The following is a 16,497-nucleotide window of genomic DNA, read 5'->3' as shown; positions in this document are numbered from 1 at the left end:
TATTAGAATTATCTCTAATTTTGCTTGAAGTAAATATGTATTAGTATTAGTGCTTGGCTACTTACCTTTTGAACTTTATAATGTCGACAATTTGAATGAAAACAAAGTTATTACAATATTTATGGGCGTTAATGAATTAAACGGTGAATTAAATGTTTAAATTGTGAATTAAACAAAAACTGGATGCTACCATGTGGAAAAAACTTACCAAATGATGAATTAAACGTAATTTAACAAGAACTTAACGGAAAATGCTATGACAATTAGTTTGTGCATAAACTGAATGCTACCATGTGAAATTTTCTTAAAAAAGTGTTACCACTAACATTTCATGAAAACTGGATGATGTGAAATTTCCAAAAAAATATGAGCTAACTTACTATAAAGTCAACTAACACTAATCATTAGACTATTATAAATACTCAAACTTCCAAACTTAAACCACATCACATATCAAACGTACTTTTTTTTTAGCTAAAATACAACATAATTAGCTAGTACAACAAAAATCAACATGGCTAGCAAGCGATCATCTCTAAGGGTGTTTCAAACACTCTCCATTTTAATCACTCTTCTCATCCTCCTCCTCCTACCGTCACCCGTTCGCGGCCAAGACGCCTCAGAGTGCGAGGCAGCCGCAAGCGGCGGTTGTTATGACAAAGAAAAATCCTTAAAATTAAAAATAATAGCAATATTTACAATACTAGTAGCTAGTATGATAGGAATAGGGTTACCCTTATTTTCAACAGCTTTTCCTGCATTACACCCAGATCGTACAGCTGCCTTAGTAATAAAAATATTAGCTTCAGGTGTAATTTTATCAACAGGATTCATGCATGTATTACCAGATTCTTGGAATAATTTAACTTCACCATGTTTACCTGATAATCCTTGGAGGGTTTTTCCTTTTTCTACGTTTATAACAATGGTTACTACTGTTTTGACTATGATGATGGATACGGTTGCCACGGCGTATTTTAGAAAGAAGGGGTTGAAGAGGATGCATGCTCATTGTGGTGCTAGTCACGGCGGAGTTATTGGTGGTGGCGGTGGTGGTGTTCATCATTTGGAAAGCCCTAGAGAAGGTTGTGAAATGGAAATGGTAGAGCAAAATCAAAATGATGGTAAGGATCACATTGTGGTTTCTAATGAGAATGAATCTCAATTGTTGAGGTATCGCATTGTGGCTCAGGTATGAATTTATTAGTGATTATTACTTAGAGTTCAATTGATTTGTTCATTATTGATTTAGTATAATCTTGTATCATGATTTTGGCTTTAAATAATACTTCTTTAATATGATATTAGAGCTAATATCACAAAAATCATCTAAATCTCATTATTTTAAGATTAATGTGATAACTTTTAAAATCTTGTTTGAAGAGATGTGATAGACTATATAATATATATACTCCCATAATATATTTAGAAAAAATTATAAGAAACTATCTAATTTATTGGTCTATTTGCAAAAAACTACCTTATGTATTTTTTATTTTTTTTTTTTGCAAAAAAAGTACCTAATGTGATATATTTCTCTGCAAATGACTACCACTTAACGGAAAACGTTAATTGACCATTAAGTTTAAGGTTTGACCAATTTAAATGGTTAAGTTGTCTATGTGGCAGTATCTCATTGGTCCTCGTATGTTAAAAATAATTAAAAATTAAAACAATTAAAAATTGGTCCTCGTATGTTAAAATAACTTTTTTGAAAACAAGTATTTATTTGCCTATTTTCCGCCATATAAACCGAAAAAGATATTTAACATCATTTTTATCCATCATAACGACGATGTTTTGAAAAAACGAACGTCACAATTACCCTTATGGGGATAATCTTGTATAACTTTGAAAATCAAAAAACCAAGAAAAGGAAACTGCAGTAATATGGAATGGATCCTTTCTTGATTGTTATTGTATTTGCAAGGATCTAATCTTGTACTTATGACTTCTGCGATGGCTATTAATACTATACTAAACATAATTAAGTAGATCTACGAAATCAATATAAAACACCATTTTTGGATCAATACATAATCCCTTTCCTACTCTAATATATATATATATATATATATATATATATATATATATATATATATATATATATATATATATATATATATATATATATATATATATATATATATATATATATATATATATTAACATAGTGTTTCCATCATGAGATTAATTATTAAACTTAAAATAATTTCTTGTTGAATAAGTATACTTTGAAATATTGAACGGTCAAATTTAGTGAATTAATTTTATAAATTAATACCACAAGTCCACAACTTTTATAATTAGACGATAATGAAAATTAACAAGTACTGTACTACAAAGGAAAAGAGGCACCTAAATTGAAGGGTTTATTCAAGACTACGGCTTTTGAGTCTTTTTACTAAAAGCCAAACAATTCGCGACAAATACATAAATAAATTACAAAAAAATAATATTATTCGCTTCTCATTTTTTGTTACAAATTAACATACATTTGAATAAAACTTGTTGTTTTAGTATATAATGTGACAAAGATTATAACATAAAAGTTTGAATCTCATTCACTTTCGTATTTTAAAAATACATATTTAGAGCTAGATATAAAAAAATGGAAAATTGTATTATCTTCACAATTCTATTCAAAATTTATATGAGAATTCCTTAAAAGTACCACTATTTGTCAAAAATAATACCTTTTTATATAAAAATAACTTTTTTGTTAAATCTATTGTTTGGAAAGTATTTTTTTTTTTTGAAAAACATAACAATCTTTGTGTGTAAAACGTAATACTTTTTCAACACCTTCTTCAATTTTTTTCTATGAATATTTTTGGGAAAATTTTTTTGTCAGATAAGTAATTTTTTTTCGAAAAAGTAACATATTAATTAGTTTTATGTAAAAGTAACATTTTCTAATTTTTTAGATTTTTCTGAATTTGTTATTAAAAAATTAATTAGGACACGATAAGACGTGAAATATTTAAAAATTGCGTTTTTAGATTTGCTTAATTCTTCATGTTTATTAACTGCTATTACATCAATTAGATGTGAATATTGGAACCATTTTCATTGTCTCTATGCATCATTTTGTTGTAATTATGTTGAAACTTGAAAATTAAATCGTAATTCTAGAATTAAGCAAGTCTACACTTAGTCTTATGATCTCATCTTATTCAAGTATGCCATTTTGTTTTGTAGATATTGTTTTTATGTATTAAACAAATAAAAACATGACACCGCATATTAAATAGTCAAAAATAGTGGCTTTATTATTTCGTATCTATAAGCAACATATTAGAGTATGTAACATATCATGGGGCTTCAACCAAAGTGGAATATTCAGCGCATATGCGCATCCACACTTCTAGCCCAATGGACTCTGTGTGGAGGGCGTGTTAGAGTATACAACATATTTTGAGGCCTCAACAGTTGATGGTTGAGGTCCCTGAATATGTTATATACTCTAACACAACAGACAAAAAATATTTAAAATTCTATTTGATATTACAGAAGTATTATAATTATAGGTATTAATGAGAGATTGAAAGTTGATAGAGCTACTTAAAATTGTTTGGTCAATTGTGTACCTTTGTCAGATGGTGGTGTTACCAGATATTAGTATAGGGTAAGTCGAACATTCATCTCTATACGGACCAGCTCGACTTTTATTCTTCTGCATAATATGTTACACAATTTAATGTTAATAAGTTTTTAATTAAAAATTAGATGAGTAAACTTAACTAATAATTATTCGGCTTTAAAGTTCTGGAAACTTTTGATCCCCTCACTTTAAAGCCTCACCTAATTAACAGTCGGTCTCCAGAGAGACCGTCTCTCAAACCTAGCCTATTAAAGTTTAATGCTTACTCTTATTATATATTTTTCTTTATGAGCCGACCCATTTAGAAATGGTCTTTCAAAAAAACCGTCTCTCGTAAAATTTTGTGCCTAATTAATTTCTGACTTCATCTCTAATATTATTTCAATTAATTTGATATATATAAATGATGGACATAAAAAATGTAGGTATTGGAGATGGGTATAGTAGTTCACTCAGTGGTGATAGGATTGTCAATGGGTGTTTCCAATAATCCATGCACCATAAGACCACTTGTTGCTGCTATGTGTTTCCATCAGCTCTTTGAAGGCATGGGTCTTGGTGGTTGCATTTTGCAGGTAAATTTATGATTATATTTTACTTTTTTCGCTTTTGACTTATTATAATTAATAAATTTTTTAGTACATAATATTATTCCTAATTGATAATTTCATATAACTATGATGTTTTCTATTTTCTGTATGTTGATAATTTTTATATAACCAATTGAGTATTTGACTAACTTATTAATTGTACTCATATTAGATCACTAGTTTACCAAACATGCATGTGATTATAATATTAGATGATAGAGTTGACATTGAAAACATAAATATAAAGGTTATGGATCAAAAGGAAGTCTAATATATGTGCCAATTAATCACCAAGAGTCCAAGAGGCTTAATTACATACAATTTTATTTAAAGTTCAAGTTGAATTAATTATGAAGTAAATCAAATCAACCAAAAATTTAAGTTGAGGGTTGATGCTTCAGAATGTGTTGTATATTTTAACATGCCTCTCAAATGAAAAGTCCTTTAGGTTTGAAGTGTGGATATATATAACACTGACACATGCCCTACTCATGTCGGGCACAAAATATTCCTCTTTAAAAGAAGAGTCGGTGAGATTCGAAATCGTGATCTTTTGTCACTTTCACTACAATACCATGTCAAGAGATCAAGTTAACCAACAACTTAAACTGATAGTTGAGACCCTAGAATATGTTGTATACTCTAACATATTGGATTACAATTAATCCGACTTTTCGAATGAAATTAAATTTAAATGATGAATTATGCAGGCAGAGTATGGGATGAAGATGAAAGCTATAATGGTAGCATTCTTTTCAGCAACAACACCATTTGGAATAGCACTTGGACTTGCAATGTTAAATGTGTACAATGAGAACAGCCCAACTGCTCTTATTGTTGTAGGAGTCTTAAATGCAACCTCATCTGGATTACTCATTTACATGGCTTTGGTAGACTTATTAGCATGTGATTTCATGGGACCTAAACTTCAAGCAAACATCAAGCTTCAATTCATTTGCTACTTTGCTGCCTTCATAGGCATGGGTATCATGTCTCTCATGGCAAAATGGGCCTAAAGCTCATCATAACTCTGTTACTGTTAAATTGACGTTATGACTTTAAAAGTTTATACGCTTTTTTTTTCTTTTTATTTGTTCTATTTTGACAAAAAAAGAATTTTATCAAAATATATCAAATAAAAAGAAACGAAAGTTACATAATTATCTTGTTAAAAATGAGTTTTCCTCCGAGTGTTTATTAGGAGTGCAAGCAAAATAAATTTCAATCATATTGATAATATGAGTGTAACATTTATAATGTGATTACTCAAGACTTGTATTCCATTAATTGTTGTAAAGAATTGACAAAATGTACGTGGTGTCCTTAGTCGTACATAAGAAGGGGGGCTTAAACGTTGTAACTTGTCATTTTCTCAAGTTTTATGTATATTTTTAATTTTGGTTGAATGTCAATGAAATGTTTGAAGATGTCATTCTCAACTACATGTTAGACAACTTTGATTACTTATCAGTTAATTAGTAGGAAACTATAAAAACTATTTAATTATTAGTTATTATTAATTGTTCGGTAAAATAGTAGTTTAACTAAGTAGTAATAATAATAGAGGTAGTTTATTTCAAAACGCTATGATTTTTAACTTTTCAAAACCAAAAGTAATATCTTAGATATTCTCCATATTATTATATTATACAACTATCATAGCTTATAGGAGTAATTTACCAGATAATAATACTTATATAGATAACAATAGCTCATAACTAACAATTACAATTGTACGTTACCTACACAAATAACTAACAAGTACTTATTCAGCTAAAGTTACTTGCACAACTACCTAGAAACGAACAACTATATACTTATATTGATAACGATTACTCTCACATTTAACATTTACCCTCACAACTAGTTTTGACAAATGGACTATGTTTCGGTAATGTATATTTAATCTATCCTATTAAGATTGAAACATTTTCTCTCAAAAGTTCTTACAACTCACGTAAATTACATAATATTATAATTGTAATGGAACATAGGATTACTATGAAAGCTCTCTTATAGTATCTATAACTATTTTTATGAGAGTCAATTTATTGATAAAATGAGTTAGGATCCTCTCCATTACTTAAAATGTAATGGAGGGTCTATTACTTAAATCTAATAGTTAGAATTGCTTGATAGAGGAAAATAGTGGAAATTTTAAGATTTTATTTTTTGTTCTAAAATAAGTGTCAAAATCTTAAAATGGGTAATTTCGAAAAGTAATGGAGAGGATCATAATACCGATGAAACATCAAAATTTTCTTGATTAGATAGTTTTATAGAATGATTTGTGATGTGTAGTATTTGATATCAACATGGAGGAGAACCTCATAATTTGAAAAAAATAAGATTATTTAACAACTTTATTCCAAAGTCAAGCTTCGTGAAAACTTTATTCCCAAAATAAGCGTCCGTACACCCAAACTTAGGCTTGGTGTAATGTCGCTGTTACTAACAGCGAAATATAAAAAAAAAATAGTAAAGTCTCAAGTCGCTGTTAGTAACAATGACTTTAAGGTTGACTGGTCAACTCCTTAATCTCGTAGATTGGAATGAGGAAGTAACTAAAATGACGAAGAAGAAACTTAAAACGCATTAAGTCGCTGTTAGTAACAACGATTTGAGGCTTTACTATTTTTCTTTTTTTTTTTAATTCGATGTTAGTAACAGCGACATTACACCAAGTCTAGGTTTAGATGTACGGACGCTTATTTTGGAAATAAATTTTTCACAAAGCTTATTTTTGGAATAAAATTGTTAAATAATCTTATTTTTTTCAAATTTTAATACTTAAATAAATGGGCCCATGTCTAATTTCCAAATACACCAGACACCAGCATAGTACTATGAAAGCCCATTCTTAATCATGCACATCAACCACATAACTCCCACAAAAAACCCTCCTTTTTTCTCATAAACCCTCAACAAAAACCTTACAGAGTTACAGAAAACTTAATTGATGATCGAATCTCCAATTTCCCCAAATTAAAACCAATAATCAAAACATCCCATTACATGAAAATGAGTTCCAAGCTGCTAATGATTCTAAACAGATTGACTTCAAGGCTAAATCAGTCTCAAATTTCATCAGAAAAAGCTCTGTTCTTGAGCTCTGATTTCATCAATGAAAGACGGGGTTACTACACAACTACAAAAACAAAGCCAGGATCAGAAAGCTTGTATTCGAAGATAAGCCCTTTAGGAAGTCCTGGAATCAGTGTGAAGCCAGAAATTGATGGATGGGTTGAAAAGGGAAACAAGGTTAGAGTTGCTGAATTGCTCAGAATCATCCATGATCTTCGCAAGCGTAAGAGATTTACTCATGCTCTTGAGGTAAATTTGCTTTTTTGTATGTGATTTGAGTCAAGTTTGTGTCTTTTCGGTATGATTTCATATAATGTTCTTGGTAAAATTGATAAACGGAGAATTAATATGAGTAAGAATTAGTGGGTATTTAGTGAATTGTGATGATCCCTCCCAAATCTAATCTATGATAATGGGTTGGTTTGAAGCTATATGCTAATTTGTTTATGTGAAAATTGCAGCTATGTAATCATATAGTGTTTGGTAAAATTGAAAATGTGAAATACTCAGCTTTGTTGCTCTCAATTTGTACCTGTTCTCATTTTAGTTTGTCCAATTGACTTTGCACCCTTTCCGTTTTAGGCAATGGTACCATTCCTCCTTTTTTATCTCATCCGCGGACTTATATTATCTCTGTCTTAGTGATTCATTTCTAGCATCTATTTGTTTTTTTATGTTATTCTCCGACTCAATTTCCTTTGGTCCTAATTTTACCCAAAATAAAACTGTTGCATTCTCAGTGACACAAAAGGAGTACAATATAGGATTTAGTGGGTGTTTGGTGAATTGTGTCGATAACCCTAAATTCAATCTATGATATTGGATTGTGTTTGAAATTATATGCTACTCCCCTGTCCCACAACTTTTGCAAGTATGTATCTTGTGCAATCTAAGGAAGGGTGAAAGTGTAGAAATGTGTAATGTGGAGGTGAGAAATGTGTGGATGGGATGAAATATAAGTTAAATGTATGGGTAAGAATTGTTGGTGTTTGGGTGACTCAAACTTAGTCTAAGACATAAGACGTTGAATCAAAGATTGGCGAATTCCAGTGGACTAAAGACGAGTTGGCGTTTTGCGGCATGATGCAGAAGCAGAGTCGGCATTTTTGGGCTTTGGGAAAAAGTGGACTCGGCTCTGCGTACTGATCTTGACGTTGGGTTTCCAGTACCGAACATGGATTCGGCGTTTTCTGTTGAGGAAGAAAAGCCGACTCGGCTTGAAGCACGTTCGACAGTTTATTTTGTTTTTCTTTAGCCGGTTTCGTGTATTATGTAGCCTAATTTCTTTCTATGAGAGGATTACTATTTAAACCCCTCTTGTAATTAGAATTAGATTTTATAGAAACACAAGAGGAAAAGTGAGCTGCCATTAGAGTTTTCTAAGATTCATCTTTGTAATTTCCGATTTTAATAGTGAAATTAAAGTTCTCAATGCCTGTGAGCGTAGTTATCGAATTGTTAGTGAACCACGTTAAATTCCTGTGTGTTTTTTATTGTTGTTCTTGAATCTTTATTTGTTCCTTTATTGTTTTTGGGGTAATTGCTTCCGCTGTCCACACATCGAAAATTTAAGTGTGAGTCACGAGCAAAAATAGAGATGTAACAAAACTTATAGCGTTGGGTTAGACTTAAGAGGAAAATGTTGCAAAACTTGTGGGATAGAGGAGTAATTTGTGGGTTTATGTGAAGTTAGTTTTTAAATTTGTGGGTATATGTGAAAGTTGTTGCTTTGAGGTTGGAATTGTTGGATGTTGTGTAATCTATCTGTTGGCTGAATCAATCTACTCCATTATAGCTTGCATCTTGGATTTGAGAGAATTGTGTAAATTTTCATTGTAAAAGGCCAATAAATTGAGTACACTAATGATCTAATGACTCTGAAATCAAGTTTTTCTTATTGATTTATTTTTATGGGGTTTTAATTTTGTGATCGACGCACTTGAGCAGGTGGCAGAATGGATGAATGAGAACGGGGTCTGTAAATTTACACCGACTGAATATGCAGTTCAATTGGATCTCATTGGTAGAGTCCGTGGTTTTCAGTCTGCCGAGAACTATTTTCAGAGCTTACCCGACCAAGACAAAACAGAAAAGACATATGGCGCTCTTCTTAATTGCTATGTGCGTCAACGCCAGCTCGACCTAGCCTTATCACACTTACGGAAGATGAAGGAGATGGGTTTTGCATCTACAGCTCTTACTTATAATGATATTATGTGCCTATACACAAATGTTGGACAATACGAGAAGATTCCTGAGTTGCTAACTGAAATGAAGGAAAACAATGTTTTACCAGATAATTACAGCTACCGACTCTGCATTAATTCATTTGGAGCACGATCTGATATCGAGTCAGTGAAAAGTATTTTGAAAGAAGCCGAGACTAAGCCCCACATGGCAGTAGACTGGAACACCTATGCAGTCGCTGCCAATTATTTTATTAATGCAGGGCTCACAGATGAAGCAAGCGATGTCCTGAAGAAGGCGGAGGTAAGATTGGATAAGAAAGATGGTGCGGGATACAATCATCTGATTACTCTTTATGCTAAACTAAAAAAAGAGGACGAAATATTGAGGTTGTGGGAATTAGAGAAGAGCGCGTGTCAGAGATGTATCAACAGAGATTATATCACCGTGTTGGAGTCGCTTGTGAGGATTGGCTCGGTAGAAGCAGCTGAGAAAGTGCTCAAGGAGTGGGAAACGTCTGGTAATTACAATGATTTTCGAGTTCCTCGTATTGTCATTGCAGCTTATTTGGAAAAGGGAATGATCGATAAAGCAGAGGCATTGCTCGTGTCGTGGAAAGGGAAGGATTTGATTCCAAGCACTTGGGTCGATTTAGCAAGACGATACGAGGAGAAGGGCGAGATGCATAAAGCAATCTGCTCCATGAAGGAAGGTTTGGCACATTATGATAAAAATAAAGGTTGGAAACCTGATAAACGAGTCATTTACAGTCTGCTTAAATGGGTTGGTGATGAAGGCAATGTTGAAGATGCAGAATCGTTCGTTGATTTGTTAAGAAATGCAATTCCTGTGAATAGACATATGTATTATGCTCTAATCAAGGCCCATGTTCGAAATGGCAATGATGTCGTTGAGCTTTTGGAGAAGATGAAGGCTGATAAAGTAGAGAAAGATAACGAGATTGAGGAGATCCTTGGCACGGTACAGTGACAAACTCAATGGGCTCTACGTTTAAAGACACCATTTTCAGTTGGAAGTAGAAGCTCAAATACTGATTTGGGCAGCGAGTTTCATTTTTTTCTGCATTTGAAACTATGAAATGCAGTGAACTACTGTTGCATATACGCATCGTGTTGGCCAGGATTCGCGTTGAATATAACTTTCTGCTCATCTGTTCACGAAAATTCGCCTTTCCATCTAATTTTCAGAACCATTTTCAATGTTCTTACCATCCATTTGTGAGGATAATGTAGCAAATTTTATTGTTAACAGCTGAGTAAAGAAAAAAGACTACCTTTGAACTATCTTGTCGTCTGGATATGCCAAGGATATTTAGCAACTTCTTGAATATTATCAACTCAAGATGGTACTAGTAAATGTTGAAAACCAAATATAGCCATTGAAGTATTGATTTAGTCATATGGAGATCTCATTCAAATAAGTGTTTCTTTTGTTTGAAATTTGAATGAAAGAAATGTTCTATTTAGTTTTGTTTTGTACATTTACTGATGCACTATTTCAATTATAAATACAGCTATTTATACGCAGTTAAAAATTATAAAAACTTGGTAGTTGGTATTAATAAAATTTACATGGAGACATTTGATCTCACTTGATTATGTTTTAACGTATAGATTAATATTAATATATAAATACAAATTAAGAGTGATAAATAGTATTAAAAACAAATAAAATATTTGATTAGAATATAAGGGATTATGATCATTTGCGTTGTACATGTTGGATTGTAAGATCTAGGAATATGATAAAAATGATACATGATAGATATGATAGATTGGATAAAAATGTATACCCTAAAAAAACCAAAATTTTGTTAAATAAATAATATTAATATAGTGTTTCATACAACAATTTTCCTAAATAAGCGCCTTTTTAGTCAAGACGTTTTTGCTGATGCTAATATCGAACAAGAAAAAACTAGTCACACGGGGTTGAATGAAATATGGTAAAAGGTTTACTAAATAAGGGAATATTGCAACTAAGTGGGATGGTTTGATAGGAAATGTTGCAACTATTTAAAACGGGTGGAGTATACCGTAGATATAGAAAAGCAATTTAACCTCAAAAATAAAGAACCACAACATTCGCCTCTCCCAATATCTACTTCATACTCTCAATCACCAACTTAACTACAAAGAAAGCAACCTCAAATAAGAAACATTGGCCCTTTGTAGGGCGAAGTACCAAACATGTATACAGTTCGAAAAATTACACATGGCTATTAACCAATCTGTAGAATTGTAGACTACTTCGCAGTCGAGTTGCTGAACCGGGGTAATTCGCAAACTATTGCCTACTTCAAAATGATTTATCTGTTTCTCCATGTTCGACTCCAATACGATCTTACAACCTCACACCGTGTCCTTTTAGTAAAGCTTGCAATAAGTAGGCCGATTTGAGAATTTCTTTAGCTTCTATTAATCACTCAAAATATCAAACTATCCGAATGTCACTCCTTCCTCTTTCAAGGCAATTTCTACCTTGGAGCATCCGGGTTTCCCCTCATTTCTTCAGACGATCATCGAGTATCAGGTTTAATGTCCGTGTGGTCGTGTGGATGAAGTTTGCGTCATGATAGTACAACAATGCGTTTGCCATGTCTCCAAGAAACAATCAAAACAAATTCCCCCAAAAGATCAATCTATGATCAACAAAACTGAAATTTCATATCCAATTTAGACTGATACAAGAAATTCAAAAAACATAAAACATTGAATAAACACAGAATTCAAGCTTAGTTTTAAGAGCTTAGTTATTCACTCTAAAGTCTAAACCTTAAAAGGATAGGTCAAAATCCACCTTCAGCTAATATCAGAAACAAATGTAAAACTAAATTCAGCAGGATGCAAATAGATAGCAACTTATTGCACCTCAGCATTGTCAAAACAAAAAAGAGAAACTTTAAATAAGAAAAATCAAGAAGCTACTAACTCTTGCTTCTTTCCTTTCTTATTACTTGGGCCTTTATCACCAACAAGCATTCGGGACAAAATATCAGCTTGTTTCGTGTTTCCATCTTCATTAAGAGTCTTGATTAGATTCTCGCAACTGCTCTTATTAGTCATGCCTCCTTTCTGTAATATTTTGCACAGTATCGAGTAAGCATTAAGGGTCTTCTCAGCAGTCAAAAGGGCATCCAACACCTTGTCGTAGCTCGAAAAATCCAATGTGAAATCTCTCTCCAAAGCAAAATCTAGAAGTTTGAGCGCGGCTATTGTTTTGCCCTTCTCACTCAGAACTGATAAAAGATAATCAACATCTGGTGCATAACCACTGTGCATCAGTAGGTCAATTCTTCCAAGAGCTTCCTCAACGTGACCTCTCATTAGCAGAGCCTCCAAAATCTTGGCAACTAAGTCCATGTTCTCCTTCACTCCCTTCTCCAACATAAGGTTCATTACACGACTAGCAGTTTGCACCCTTTCGTCTTTCAAAAGACCGTCCATGATGGATCTAAACACTCCCGAGTTAGGCAAGTGGCCATTCTCAATCATACTATCAAGCACCATTTTGGCATCAGCTGGTTCACCTTTCTCCAAGAAACTGTGAATGAGTAACTTGTAAGCATCTGCATCTGTTGGGACCCCTCTCCTAACCATGATGTTTAACATTTCAAAAGCAGCTTCGGGGTTATCTTCTTTTGAGTGACCGCGAATCAAATTATTGAAAGCAACAGGATCCTGGACACCCTTTTTCATCAGCTGTCGGAAAAGGGCTTCTGCTTTCATTGTGCTGCCATTGTTGCAGAGATAATCAATAATTGCATTGTAAGAAGTTGACTCCATATCCAAAGTACTTTGTAGCCTCAATATAATTTCTTTCTCAATAAGCTTATCCAATAACTTCACTGCCCGATCATAGGCCCCGGCCTTACACATGGATTCAATTAAGACCCCATAATGTCCGGCCTCAGTTGGAACCCTGAACCTAATCATTGCTTTAAGCACATCAGCAGCAGCATCCAAGTCACCAGACTTGCACTGGCAGTTCAACAATTTTATGAAGATTGAATTATCCTTCGGAGCAGTGCGTCTCTCCACCATGTCCTCCAATATCATTCGAGCTTCAGACATTTTCATCGCATCACAAAGTCCAGGCAACAGCGTTGTGTAGGTAACAGCATTCGGATTAATTCCAAATCCTTTCATTTCCTGAAACATTTGAAGCGCTTCATCAACTTTACCCATTGAAACATAACCCTTAATCATGGTAGTGTAGCTAATAACAGTAGGAGCTATATTCTTTCCCTTCATCTCCACAAAAAACTTCTCTGCTTCTTCTACTTTCTTCAATCTATAAAACCCATTAATCAAAGTATTATAAGTAACTACATCCGGCATAATCCCCCGATTCTTCATATCCTCGTAAAATCGATTCGCAGTATCAACCTTTTGGCATAGAAGAAAACCCCACAACAAAACATTAAAGGTATGCTTAGTAGGTGCAATACCCTCCTCCAACATCTTATTATAGTACCTCTTAGCCATCATAAACCGCCCACGACGCAATATGGCCTTAAACAAAGCATCATAAGATTTGACGCTCCTTTCCACACCCAACTCCTTCATTTCTTGAAAAATTTTTACACATTCCTGAACAATGCCATTCTTACCATAACTATCAATCAAAACAACAAACATATCCTCATCAAACTGAACACCCTTGTTCGGCATATCCATCAAAATACACCTAGCATGATTAAGCATCGAATTTCTACCTAATATCTCAATAATTTTCAAATGAGTCTCTCTATCATGCTTAAATAAACCAGATCTTTCAATCCATCTAAAGAACTGAAGTGCATGTTCAGATTTCTTAGCAGTATTCAATACATTAAGAACAATAGATTGATCAAATTGAGGAACTAAGTTACGAATTGAATTCTGTAAACGAGTTGTCCAATCCCTATTAGCCATCATTCTACATATAATATCCTCTAATTTTTCTGGGTTTCGATTCTTACCTCTTGAAGACCTCTGTTTCAGCTCTGTAATGGGTTTCGATGATGCACCATCATCGGTTTTAACCGATTCATTGTTTGTTTCTTGGGTTATATCAACGGATAGAAGAATTTCCGGCAATGGTTCATCAGTAGAAGTAACTGAACAGAATTGATTGATGAGATTCAAAGTTGATTTGCTTGAGATCCCGTAAAACCCTAGATAAACCCTAGATTTCAACAAATGTTGCACCTTTGAACGAGAAATGGTTGCCATTAACAGGAACTAGAGAGGATAAATTTGCTGAAATGATACAGTGAAATCAGAGAAATTGGACTCGTTGAATCAGTGATTTAGTAAGTATTGCCAATTTTAGGGTTTATGTTTACGGAGGTTGGAGTTCATGGCGACTCGAAATGAACTAGGGTGCACAATGGTTTGTTTAATGTGTAAAGTGTAAACCACACACTACTCTTACATTGGATGATTAAACTACTCTTTTCCTCTTATTTTTCTTGTTTATCATTTAGGCACCTGATCATAAATTATCAACCCATTATTTTGCACAACTAATATATTAAAAGAATTATATAAAATATTATTAAAATAGAAGTAATTTATAATCATAATAATCTAAATCTAACATTTTTTCTAATAATAAAGATTTTTATTATATGTTTATTTATATTTTTTATTCTCATTATCGAACTTGTGCTATGGCTTATAACTTATGAGGGTAAGTTATAACTAAAAAGAAACGAAAAAAATACTATCTATAATTTAACATATTGGTCTGATTTTATAAGTTAGTTTTCTATTTATTATTTCTTCAAGTTTTTGATAATTTTAAATTAAACCAATCAACAAATAGTCTTTTTATTGGTTTAGTTTTGGATTGTAAGATTAAACCTAACAATGAAATTGTAATTTTTTAACATATTTCTTTATGAAATTATATTAATAATTAATCAATAATAATATTAAAAAAGTGAAAGTCTCTCACTCATTCTTCACAAAATTGAAAATCAAAATTAATTTGTGATGTAATATAATCATTATATTTAATCATCAATTAGTTTTTCAATCAAAATATAATTGTTTCGATAAGAAAAAAATTGAAAATCAAACTAGACCAAATCTTTTTAATTTGGTTAGACTAACTTGGTTGAGGCCTAAAACGTTTTAGCTTAACTTAGTTTAATCAACAGAGTTTACAATTTGATCCAGTTTATATAACAAATCGATCCAAGTTAGACCGTATGCACCCCTAGTCTTTGACTTTTAAGTGTAGTCTTTGCTATGAGAAACATCCAAATTTGTTGGTAAACATTTCCCATAAAAACATGTAAAGAACTAGAAAGCGAAAGAATGCAGCTTACCAAACACCTCCTTAACTAAAAAATTCATGCAAAGAATCAATTTAATGTCCAAATTTACATCCTACCTTATCTATCTATATAAACTGATACAAATATAATCCTCCTTTAACAAATTATAATAATGGCACATTCATGGACTATACTTTCTATATATCTCAGCATTCTCCTTATACTGATCTCCCAATATTTACAGCCTTCCTCAGCACAGGATCAACCAAACCAACCCACAAATCCTGTTGCAGATCCATTAAAGCCCCCAATATGGCCGGGTCCAGTCCCATGGATCTTCCCTACCCCAAAACCGGACCCTAAAAAAGAGCATGAAGGAGAGCATAAGGGTCCTGACTGCAACTGCAACTGTAAATGTGACTGCCCGAAAACCGAGTGTGAGAGTCACAGCAATGCAGGGCCTGTTGTATGTTTGCCTATGAAATGTGAAGGTGGGAAAGGGTGTAATTTTGCAGGTGGGATGAACTCAGAAAATGCTATAAGCTTTGATTTTCCATCTTTTTCTGTAGCAGGTTTTCACTCAAGTGGGGATAGTAAGTCTTCTAAAAGCATGAATGAAGGACATCACTGATGAATGATGATGATGATTATGTAGGCTAAGGAATGAAATAAAGGAAGAAATTTGTGTATTTTGAGGTTGTATTATGTAGGGAAGTATTAGTTTGATTAATTTTGCGTTTATC

The 16,497-nt window shown here is 32.7% G+C and overlaps 3 protein-coding genes across 3 annotated transcripts; 2 read left to right on the top strand and 1 right to left on the bottom strand.

The window, feature by feature from the left end:
- The first annotated feature begins 443 nt into the window (after window positions 1-443).
- LOC130815905 (fe(2+) transport protein 1-like) lies at window positions 444-5,540 on the top strand. Its single transcript, XM_057682428.1, has 3 exons — window positions 444-1,192; window positions 4,030-4,179; window positions 4,905-5,540. The coding sequence occupies exons 1-3, from the start codon at window positions 515-517 to the stop codon at window positions 5,208-5,210; spliced, it is 1,134 nt and encodes a 377-aa protein (XP_057538411.1). The 5' UTR covers window positions 444-514; the 3' UTR covers window positions 5,211-5,540.
- Window positions 5,541-7,062: 1,522 nt separating this feature from the next.
- On the top strand, window positions 7,063-10,951 carry LOC130815904 (pentatricopeptide repeat-containing protein At4g21705, mitochondrial). Its single transcript, XM_057682427.1, has 2 exons — window positions 7,063-7,527; window positions 9,226-10,951. Exons 1-2 carry the CDS (start codon window positions 7,210-7,212, stop codon window positions 10,453-10,455), a joined length of 1,548 nt encoding a protein of 515 aa, XP_057538410.1. The 5' UTR covers window positions 7,063-7,209; the 3' UTR covers window positions 10,456-10,951.
- A 1,179-nt stretch (window positions 10,952-12,130) lies between these two features.
- Window positions 12,131-14,907, bottom strand: LOC130815903 (pentatricopeptide repeat-containing protein At2g37230). The gene has a single exon (XM_057682426.1). The coding sequence runs from the start codon at window positions 14,700-14,702 to the stop codon at window positions 12,402-12,404; it is 2,301 nt and encodes a 766-aa protein (XP_057538409.1). The 5' UTR covers window positions 14,703-14,907; the 3' UTR covers window positions 12,131-12,401.
- Window positions 14,908-16,497: the final 1,590 nt, after the last annotated feature.

Source organism: Amaranthus tricolor, chromosome 6 (genome assembly GCF_026212465.1).
Source record: "Amaranthus tricolor cultivar Red isolate AtriRed21 chromosome 6, ASM2621246v1, whole genome shotgun sequence".
Lineage (NCBI taxonomy): Eukaryota > Viridiplantae > Streptophyta > Magnoliopsida > Caryophyllales > Amaranthaceae > Amaranthus > Amaranthus tricolor.
This window is presented reverse-complemented; position numbering and strand designations above follow the sequence as displayed.

Excerpts from the sequence above, each read along its gene's own strand:
- LOC130815905 (XM_057682428.1), top strand. The coding sequence starts at position 515 with ATGGCTAGCAAGCGATCATCTCTAAGGGTGTTTCAAACACTCTCCATT. Across the intron at positions 1,193-4,029 it reads GGTATCGCATTGTGGCTCAG|GTATTGGAGATGGGTATAGT; the intron begins GTATGAATTTAT and ends TAAAAAATGTAG. Across the intron at positions 4,180-4,904 it reads TTGGTGGTTGCATTTTGCAG|GCAGAGTATGGGATGAAGAT; the intron begins GTAAATTTATGA and ends TGAATTATGCAG.
- LOC130815904 (XM_057682427.1), top strand. The coding sequence starts at position 7,210 with ATGAAAATGAGTTCCAAGCTGCTAATGATTCTAAACAGATTGACTTCA. Across the intron at positions 7,528-9,225 it reads GATTTACTCATGCTCTTGAG|GTGGCAGAATGGATGAATGA; the intron begins GTAAATTTGCTT and ends GCACTTGAGCAG.
- LOC130815903 (XM_057682426.1), bottom strand. The coding sequence starts at position 14,702 with ATGGCAACCATTTCTCGTTCAAAGGTGCAACATTTGTTGAAATCTAGG.